This window comes from Pimephales promelas, chromosome 20, assembly GCF_988280905.1.
Source record: "Pimephales promelas chromosome 20, fPimPro1.hap1.1, whole genome shotgun sequence".
NCBI classification, from domain to species: domain Eukaryota; kingdom Metazoa; phylum Chordata; class Actinopteri; order Cypriniformes; family Leuciscidae; genus Pimephales; species Pimephales promelas.
Window position 1 is genome coordinate 31,555,979 of NC_142788.1, and position 10,879 is coordinate 31,566,857.

Here is a 10,879-nt window from a genome sequence, read left to right on the forward strand (position 1 = left end):
TCCTCTGTGTATGTCTTTTATTTTATTTAATTTTTTATTTTATTTATTTTATTATTTATTATTTATTTTTATTTTTTTATTTTCATGTGTGAAGCTTTATTTACTTGATATAACATGGGAAATATATATATATATATATATATATATATATATATATATATATATATATTATATATATAAGAAGAGTTCAGATGCAAAAGCCTCTAAGTGCCATTTGAAATTTTCTTCTAGAATGATCATTTTTATCAAGCTTGTATATTTAAGTTCAGTGATTTCACTTATATTGCAATGATAATTACCTATTAATTGTTATTTAAGTGAAATTACTGAACTTAAATATACAAGTTTGATAATCATCATTAAAGAAGAAAATTTCAAATGGCATTTAGAGGCTTTTGCATCTGAACTCTTCATATATATAATTGTGATGATTATCAGGTTATGAAAACCTGTTCACAATATTGTAATTTTGACTGGGGTTTTCATAAGCTGTGAACCATAGCCTAATCAAAAGTACAACAAACAAATGCTTGAATTATCTCACTTTGCATGTAACGAGTGTATATAGTTTCACTTTTGAAGTCGATATATAACACGATATTCTAGTTCTTCAAGTTTTGCCAGTATGTTGATCAAAGATCTCCTGGTTTGCAGGAAACCCTCTCAGACTGTGCTACACGATATTGAAAGAGGGATTATTTTATACACATCAACATCGTTACCAAATCCTGTTAAATGGGGATAACGAGAGGAGCTGAAGTATCTGTAGATAATAATCCTGAACCTAGAGAGCTTTTCCTCACTTTACACATGTTTAATGTTCTCATGATATCATGAACTCGAGCGTCACTCTGTCCTCGAAGAGCACACATTTATCCACGAGTAAACACATGATAATTACAGTAAACTCATTATTTTGAGCACACATTTATCCACGAGTAAACACATGATAATTACAGTAAACTCATTATTTTGAGCACACATTTATCCACGAGTAAACACATGATAATTACAGTTAACTCATTATTTTGAGAATAGTAATCGCACATTTACAAATTGCTTCTTAGCATGTGTGTTTGCTGTGCCGAAGCGGTGAGAGAAACACTCGTCAGAAGAACAAAAAGGCCACTATGGCCATTAATCGTACAGGCATTTAATTACAACATACAGCACAAGATATTACAATATTATCGCTGATCTCTCCAGCTGGTGGCGTGTGATGGCTTTGCATTGGGTTTTGCCGATATAATGTGTTTTTAGCGGTTCAAGCGCGTTCACTCACTGTAATTGTTAAATTCAACATGTTAAATGAAATGGCCGATAACTTCTAAACCGTCAGTGTTTTTGTATCATTGGAATCCTTAAAACAGAAAAAAAAATTGCTCGTCATTTGGCAAAAGTTTCTGGAATTTAGGATTTTTTGGACCTGATCGGAACCAAACCAGTGCAGGAAGATTCTCTGGAGTCTGATTGCCGATGATCAAAACAAAGTCGAAATAAAATGGCTAAAACTCTTTAAGATCTCACATATAAGAGTTAATTCTGTGCTTCAGGTGGGGAAAGGACACTTGATGGCACTATAACATGGAGAAATGGCTATACGCCTTATTCACGGCAGCGCCATCTTTGATTTTTAATGAGAATGAAAGCGAGGCTGTGAGGGATAGACATCTCTTCAATGGGCTGTGCTGTTATTTAATGTGTTTTCGGATTGTTCTGCTCATGAAACACTGAAAAAATATCTTAAGCTGTGGAAAATTGTAAGTAATCTAGGAGCTTTATTCAGCTTTTATCAGCGGATGCCATTGGAAACACGGTAAGTCTATCCCTCACAGCCTCACGTTCATACCTGTCATGGCGCTACTCTGCGCTTCACTAACTCTGACAGACTTGAACATTGGCATGCGGTGTCTTCGTCCAAGGTGCCAAGACCGACTTTTGAGGACATCTCGAAAAACGCAGCCGGCTGTCTGGACTCTCTAGCTCAATAATTATTTAACAAATATTGAACTTTTCTCTTTGGGTTTATGTAGGAAATGGGCGTAGCAAAATATCCTCAACAACCTTTAAATCCTAAACAAATGAAGAGTTCAGATGCAAAATCCTCTAAGTGCCATTTGAAATTTTCTTCTAAAATGAGCATTTTTATCAAGCTTGTATATTTAAAGGGTTAGTTCACCCAAAAATGAAAATTAAGTCATTAATTACTCACCCCCATGCTGTACCAACCCCGTAAGACCTTCGTTCATCTTCGGAACACAAATAAAGATATTTTTGATTGAATCTGAGGGCTGGATCACTCTTCCATAGACAGCCTGAGGGACTGGCTCTTGACGGCCCAGAAAGTCATTAAAAGAAAAGGTTTAAATATTCCATGTGCCTACAGTGGCTCAACTATAACTTTATCAAGCGACGAGACTACTTTTTGTGCGAAAAAAAACGTAAATAACGACTTTATTCGACTTTTCATTACTTCCTTATGGGCGCATGCGCGAGAACTGAGACGAGACCGTTCTTCTTCGACTACTTTTTGTTACCGGCTGCTCACCGCTTAGGAGTATTACCGCCCCCTACCAACGTACTGATATAGCCGGAGGCGCAAAACGTTCTGTTTACAAGCATGCCAACTTTTATGGAGATTAAACCATAGCTGCCACTGTTAAAAAGCTTTAGAAACCATCTATGTCCTATGGTAAATCGCACGTATTGGCTGCAAAAAGTGTCTACATGCTGGCTAAATGAAAAAAAAATCCCCTTCTACGCATTAACCTTTGAACCCCAATGTTTGCCGCTCGCAGCTGTATTTATTTCTGGATCTTTTTACCAATGCTGGAGTGTTTCGTCCTGGACGTGTATGATATTAAACTGTGTTTCGTGGACGTCTTTTGTTATTGACGATAGTGTTTTTAGTATTGTGGTGATATTAAAAGTTATAGAGAAATGTCACTATCCTATAGAAGTTTTTATTTTTCCTTTCTATAATTATTGTGTCGGTATTAAAAGGTAATCTGTAAATATATGATTATATGTGAGAAATTCGGTCCATATTTTGTAAAGTAGAGTTTCTCCTGGTTTGAAACAGACAGGGAGATACGGACACTTTGTTAGGTTATGGTATCGTTTAAATAAACATAGTTTCTGTTTTGTGTGTTATTTTGCCCTGTAAAAGGAAAAGTGGGACGTAATACAAACTAAATAAATTCATCAACATACAATTGAACATTAAAAAAAAACTCACTTTTCGGATGAGATCAACCCAGTTTTGTTTCCGATATTTATTTTCAAAAGGCAACAAATAATTTAAAGCGGTCTGTACAAAGCTTGAGTACAAAAGCTATTTCAGAAAGTATTGCTCTTTAAAAAAAAAAATCTCTGCCTTGAATATTCTTTAAAAATCAAGTAAAAATACTCTTTAAAAGTTCACTTAAAACAGGAGTGACTCTGACCTCACGTGTGCCAGAGAACGATTGTAACGTAACATCCGATTTTTGATTCACACACACACACACACACACACACACACACAGAGTTCCCATGATGTTCAGGGGTCCACGAAGGACACCATGATGTATCGAGTGCCCTGTGTGGTGGGCAGGCCCTCGTGGTAGTGCGTCAGGCGGCCCGGGTGCATGAACGACCAGCCCTTCCTGGGAGACTCCACCTTACAGTCGTAGCGCAGGAACCGGCAGCCTCCACCCTGACACACAAACACACACAGCCAACTCATGTCTGAATGAAAATGTAAAGGTGGTTTGTTTGGCACCGTGTCCTAACCAGACATGACGCGCGATAAAGCCATGTTCTCCATGTTGATCAGAGTTTATCCCGCCCAGCCGTGACAGCGACACGAGCCGATTCGGTTTTAGAAATGGGTTTGTTTCTCTGGAACAACAGCATATAACAGTCCTTCCAGAAAAACGCGGAGTTTTTTTGTGATTGTTGCGGGCAAAAATCCTTGATTACGCGGCCCGTTTTCTTTAAAAATGCGATGGAATATGCGGGATATTTATGCAATTTTATGCGATGAAATTGCGGGAACTTGCAAAAATTGCGGGAACTTGCAAAAACTGCGGTTTGATGAAAAAGAGAAAAAAAGTGATTCCCCCAACACCCTGTTCTCACTAGGCAACTACCTTAATGTAAAGAGTCATTTCTTATTACTTTCTATGATGTAGCAAGCATACTACATCATAGAAAGTGCTGGGAATATTTAATTTCTCATCTTGTTTTATTTTTATTAAATTTTCAAAATCACAGAGTTTGATATCAAGTTCTTGACATTTCTTTTATGCATATAAAGCACGACAACGATAAACTCCGGCATTCATCTGTGCTTTTATAACCGTATTAAATGGACCTGAGAGACTCCGCCCACATGCTCTTCTGATTGGCTGTGATTTCAGATTGATTTGGTTGCGTCTCATCATATTGAGTCTGGTGTGGACTAAGGTTATAATAGTTTTTATTTTTAATATCAGCAAAGTTAATATTTAATATTTAGCAGAGTTAACTGAAAGTTAAAGACATTTGAGTTCAGCAACGTTTAATGTTTGCTGTTTACATGCGCAAACCTCTTAATAATAATAATAATAATGATGAAATAATTGTTTGATTGAACAAAGAAGCAAACAAATGCAAATTAAATGTATAAAAGCACATAGTTATGATGAAATTTTGTTAAACATAGTGGATAGTTCAAAACACCAAAACCTTGGTGTGAGCAGCATCTGGTTAGGACACGGTGTGAGGGTTTATGGGTCACAGCAGAAGTCCTGTTTACCTCATAATCCACGCCTTTACTGTTGAGTGCGATGTTAATGGTGAACGTGGAGGAATCGTGATGCGGACGGAGCGACGGCTGCTCGTCAGGGCGATACCGAACCACGAAGTTCATCACAGCCTGAGCCTGAAACACAGGAGTGTGTGTGTGTGTGTGTGTGTGTGTGTGAGCATGGAGGACAAATCTGCTTAAAAATATCCAAATATTGTTTTTCCGCGAATCAGAGGATGCGGCAGTCAGAAAATATAAGTAATTTAAAATATTTAAATAATCATGTTTCCAATCAAATATATTCCTTTATATTTACACTGCCTTAATTAACTACAGATGTATTACCTATATATATATTACATTGTTCAATTCAATATTTGATTTGATTCATTTCAGTTCATTAATTGAAACAGTGAATCAAACTCCAAAATGAATCAAACTGATGTAATGTAAATTAATAAATAAAAAGCCTATTAAAAAATAAGGTAAAACTTTATTTTATATTGTCTTTGTTACACACATGTACTACAGTAAAAACAATAAATCTGCATAATTACATGCAAGTAACCCTAAACACACCCTACCGCTTTAGTAAGAACATTAATATTTTACTATACATTAATATTTTCGCAATAGTTCAACGTATACTTGCATTATAAAGTGCAACCAAAAATAACTTACAATGTAAAAATATGAATATGAGCAGCCAATGAATGGCTCAGGCCAGGTGTTAATGGACATGTGTGTGTGTGTGTGTGTCTCACCTTCGGATAGTACCCTGGGTAGAGTTTTTCCGTCACAGGAACGATGTAGTCTTTGAGGAACTTCAGCCACTCTTTCTCATACTGGATCTGATTCATGTGAATATCAACTGTGGGAACGTTCTCGTAACCTCCAGCTAACCGCTCGTCCTGAGAGAGAAACACACACACATGAGCTGCTGGCTCACACACACACACACACACACACACACGTCACTGACCGTGTGTCTTCCTCCAGACCATCCGCCGAAATCCTCCATGGTCTCCACGAGCTCGTCACACATTCTCTCAGAGAACGCTGGGAACCAGTACACGTCTGGACAGGGCTGAAGCACACACACACACACTCATCACTCAGCGTTGGAAAAGACACAAAACCACAACAGACTCCTGGAGATTCAGGTTCACCTGCTCCACAACGTCCTCATCGTCCTCGAAAATCCTGGAGTAATTCTCATGGATGTATTTCTCTCTCCAGTCCTGAGATCACACACACACACACACAGGGTTAGTTTGTCTACTGATGTGTGTGTAGGGTTGGGTATTGTCTGTGCTCCTCGATTCCCAATAACAAACGCTCCTCTTATTGCAGAACGTGTCTTGTGTTGTGTTTAGTGAGACTATAGAGGCGGCAGGAATATGAGCGCTGTCACTTTAAGAGCAACACACTGATACACACGAGGACAGAACACACACAGTCTCGCGCTCCAGTGATTTACACTCATATTGAAAGGAATCGAAGTTAATTATATAATAAGTATCTGATCCCCAACCCTACGAGTGTTTGAGGAGTCGCTCACCACTGGGTTGTCGAATATCTGCCACATGTCTGGATGAAGGCGGCTGATGTTGTAATTAGTGGAGGACACCAGGCGGCCGAACTCATCCCTGTTGGACACGAACATGAACACGCCCTGCAGGAGCAAACACACACACACACACACACACAATGTGGATCTTCATCGATATAACCTTCAAAATCATGTATTTTCACACCGTTGTTTTCAAAACACAAGTAAAAGTCTCCTGTGTCTTCCGGAAATTATTTATTTATTTCAATGACATTAATGTACTATATTTTAGTCGGATAATATTTTATTATTTAAGGCGAGACATTTTTTTTCACTGGTCAAATTTGAGATTTTGGGATACTTGTCCTCGATAACATGTCTTCTTTCAGACTTGTGGTGAAAGAAAGTCAGAAATGCACATTTAGGTCTTTATCTTACGACACAGTGTGTGTGTGTGTGTGTGTGTGTGGAGATTTATCATAAATTCATCAAAAGTTGGCGATCTGAATCCTCCGCGATCGCTGTCGGTCAACACACACACCCTCTCTCTCCTGTACAACGCTGTCAGATCCAAATATGGTCATTTCCTGTCTATCAGCAACCAATCATGAAAGTAAAAAAGCCCAAATACACAATCTCATTAACTGATGCTAAATCCTTAAAGCTGGTTTTCTCAAAACTCCACTTCAGTCGCAGCTATACACACCAAACGTCCCAGTCGTGCACCCAGTTATATTACGAACACATTTACTGAAGGATTTGTAAATATATTATTCTTCGCCTGATTTATATAACATTTTATTCAAAAAACATGGCAAAAATCGTTTTTTAAGGCTTTTGACAGAATATTCTGATTTACAGGATACCAAAAGTAGAGATCCATAAATCCCTCCCATCTAATATGTGAACACAATGGAAAAACAATTTTGAAACTGGCTTTATCAATATTCAGATTTAATTTTTTTTGAATGTATGCAAATTAGCACATATTTAATTAGATCATGCCAAATTTGCATATTTAAACATTAAATTACAGAAAACATGTAGGTAATCAGCTGGGGAGGTTTCATGGTGATATCTGCTAGTCAACATATTACCCTATTCACCTGTAGTGTCCCGCCTTAACTTTGGGGAAAAGTTTTAAAAAGTGAACTTAAAAAAAAAAAAAAGGTACAAAAGTTTTACTTATTGTTATGAAAAATGTGCAAAAATAGCATTTTCAATTTTTACGTGAAATCTATATTTCTCTGTAGTAAACCCGGATCACCTGCTCGCGGACGGTCTTGCAGAAGATCATGTCGGGGTCCATGCCCTCCTGCTGGTACAGAGAGACGGCAGCCAGACGCGAGCGCAGGGTCTCTCCGCGGATCAGATACACCTGCGTGATGTAGGGCACGTTCCACAGGCCGCTGGAACACAGCAGACGAGCGTCAACAACAGCCGAGCTTAACACTGTAGAGCTCAATCGCTGTCATAACTGATGAAATCGGCAACTTTCACTGTTGTTGAACTCAATCAAATCAACGGAATCTAATTTTTCTCTAAATTGATTTTACAGCAATGACTGTGATTGAACTGAATTGAATCAATATTTAAATCAGTGTTTCCCAACCCTGTTCCTGGCGGCACACCAACACTGCGTGTTTTCTTTGTCTCCCTTATCAAACACACCCGATTCAACTCATCAGCTCATTAACCCATCTGATTATGAGCTGATGAGTTGAATCAGGTGTGTTTGATTAGGGAGACAAGAATACGCGAAGTGTTGGTGTGCCGCCAGGAACAGGGTTGGGAAACACTGATTTAAGTGAATTGAATTTGTTTCTTAAAGGGTTAGTTCACCCAAAAATGAACATTCTGTCAGTATTTACTCACCCTCATGTTGTTCAACCCCGTAAGACCTTCGTTCATCTTCGCAACACAAATTAAGATATTTAAGATATTAAGATCGCTCCATAGGCTTCTTGAGGGAATGACTCGAAAAGTCATTAAAGACATCGTTAAAATAGTCCAAGTGACTACAGGGGTCAATCTTAACTTTATCAAACGACGAGAACACTTTTTGTGCGCAAAACAACAACAAAAATAACGACTTTATTTCAACTTATATTAACTCAGTCTTACGGGGTTGAACAACATGAGGGTGAGTAAATACTGACAGAATTTTCATTTTTAGGGTGAACTAACCCTTTAATTGATGAACTTTGCAACATTGACAATGTTATTCAACTGAATAGAGTCAAACTGAACTGAACTGAATTTGTTTCTTAATTGATGAACTTTGCAAAATTTTTTGGCCTGATTTACTCTTTATTTTAGACCTCAGTGTTAGAATCTAAGACAAGTGGACATTTGCGACAACAATACACTCGCTCACACACACACACACACACACGGAAGACACTCACACTCTCTTGCTCTGCACGATGTCGATGTAGTCCTCGGAGCGCGAGTAGAAGCCCTCGGGACTCAGAGCGCCCCAGAAGTTTGACCACAGCTTGCCGTGCCGCGACAGCATGGGCGCGATCACACCCCTGCGGACACCACACCGTTAGCAAACAGAAAGCCCATGTGGAGTGATCTGTTATCAGTGGAGTTCAGAAATGCACATATATTAAGACGAGTTAGTGTAGTAATGTGACCCCAACCACGAAGCACGCCTGGATCTGGGTTATCATCACTAACTTAAACTATAAAGCACCTCCGTTCACTGAAATTATTATTTTTAATTTGTTTAAAATGAGAAGTGTTGCCGTGGCACTAAACTGAAGGATAAGGACTCTGTTTTAGAAGGTTTATTAAATTCGGTTTTGTCACGATTATTAATTATTAATCATCTAATTATGGTGGTTTGTTATTACCGTAATAATTGTGCAGTTTACATTTCAATCATGATTTGATTGTATAAATAGTAATATCATAAATATCACAAAATCACATGTGCCGGTTTTAGTTACATTTTTGTAATAATTTTAATCCTTAATTTTTTTTATTGTATTGTTTATTTAACATATTCATATATTATAACATCCAGTAATGTGTAATGAGGAAGCAAGACACTCCTGATCAGGATATTATCGTTAACTGAGAACAGTTAACCCTCTGATGAGTCACCTCATTGGCCTTCCCAGCCTGAGCGGACACCTAAAAATGAAACTTCCACCATCCCTGTAAAAACCACTGCAATTTATTTTCGTAACTTAGTATTTTGAGACAATTTGATTAAACTTAATATTTATAGTCCATTTTCTGCCTTTGAAAATAAAGAATTTTGTTTTTTAATTTTTTTTCTATGCAGTATTTTCGATTAAAATAGAGACTAGGCTTTCAGGAAAAATAAAAATAAATAAAAATTAAATAAATCCTGTAATTGCATGTGTTTACCACTAGATGCCTGTATAGCTCTAAATGGAGATGCTTGTGAATTCTAGACCAAATTACTTACTTTTAAGATGTGGATTGAATGTATGTTTTTATAATACTTTTTGCCAAGGTTATACCATTTTATTAATTATTATATTTATTAATTATGTTATATTTTTCACTCTTGATGTTTTGATGATTGCTGAGCACTTTTTTTTCCTGCATCGTGGCCGATTTGGAGAGAATTTTTGTGTTTTTGTAAATTTCCCATTCATTTCCTATGGGTCGGTCATTTTTGACCAAAGACCACATGTACATTTCTTCATTTAGCTGACGCTTTTATCCAAAGCGACTTACAGTTGCTATATATGTCAGAGGTCACACGCCTCTGGAGCAACTAGGGGTCAAGTGTCTTGCTCAGGGACACATCAGTGTCTCACAGTGGATATTTGTGTTATTTCTTCAGTTTAAAAGGATCTTTTATTTCAGTGGTTTAAGCGTGTGTGTGTGTGTGTGTGTGTGTGTGTGTGTGTGCTCGTGTTCGTTCACTCACTTGTTCTCTTCGATGAGAATCCGTAAAATGTCGGGATTGGTCAGAGCAACATCAGAGTCGATGCTGAAGAAATAATCACACGATGCGTCCTTCCTACACGCCTCCCTGAAACACACACACACAGCCAGTGGAATCATGGGAAACATCCGCTAATCAGGACTGGTTGAACGTGTGTGTGCGTGAATGTGTGTGTTTACACTGCCATGGTTCTGGCCTGGTCCTGTCTAAGGTTCTCCTCAGGTCCGATGATTCTCGCCGCAGGGAACAGAGAGCGATGACGCGTCCAGAACCGCTCGACGTGCTGTTCATGATACACAACCTGCAGAAACACACACGACTGTTTCACTAAGGACATGGACTCCCACTGGCTAATGATGGCCTAACCCTAAACCCCATCACAGACACATGCTGAGCACAGAGTACAGAAACACATCTGGGAGATTTAGCAGCCTCCGGCCAATCAGACGTCACAGGTACAGGCGAACCTGATGAAGGTCACATGCCTCGTGTTGAGTGTTAGTTAATGGCATGGTGATGGTGAAGTGTTGCCATAAAAGATCCTTCCACATAATCTCAAACTATCGTCATGTCTCGGTGATCCTGACACACACTGCTGTGAAGAGACGCACGTACGTTGTTG

General features: G+C 38.3%; 1 protein-coding gene across 1 annotated transcript in view; it reads right to left on the minus strand.

Moving 5' to 3' along the window:
- Positions 1 to 3,246: 3,246 nt before the first annotated feature.
- The window catches only part of plod3 (procollagen-lysine, 2-oxoglutarate 5-dioxygenase 3), a 12,652-nt gene continuing 5,019 nt past the window's right edge, over positions 3,247 to 10,879 (minus strand). The window contains exons 9-19 of the mRNA XM_039652611.2: positions 10,873 to 10,879; positions 10,437 to 10,558; positions 10,240 to 10,344; positions 8,732 to 8,857; positions 7,591 to 7,732; positions 6,333 to 6,446; positions 5,941 to 6,012; positions 5,754 to 5,858; positions 5,536 to 5,682; positions 4,781 to 4,906; positions 3,247 to 3,697 (exon numbers count right to left, since the gene is read on the minus strand). The exon at positions 10,873 to 10,879 is cut by the window's right edge and continues 125 nt beyond it. Coding sequence (XP_039508545.2) covers positions 3,542 to 3,697; positions 4,781 to 4,906; positions 5,536 to 5,682; positions 5,754 to 5,858; positions 5,941 to 6,012; positions 6,333 to 6,446; positions 7,591 to 7,732; positions 8,732 to 8,857; positions 10,240 to 10,344; positions 10,437 to 10,558; positions 10,873 to 10,879 — 1,222 coding nt within the window. The 3' untranslated portion in view covers positions 3,247 to 3,541. The remainder of the gene's footprint in view (positions 3,698 to 4,780; positions 4,907 to 5,535; positions 5,683 to 5,753; positions 5,859 to 5,940; positions 6,013 to 6,332; positions 6,447 to 7,590; positions 7,733 to 8,731; positions 8,858 to 10,239; positions 10,345 to 10,436; positions 10,559 to 10,872) is intronic.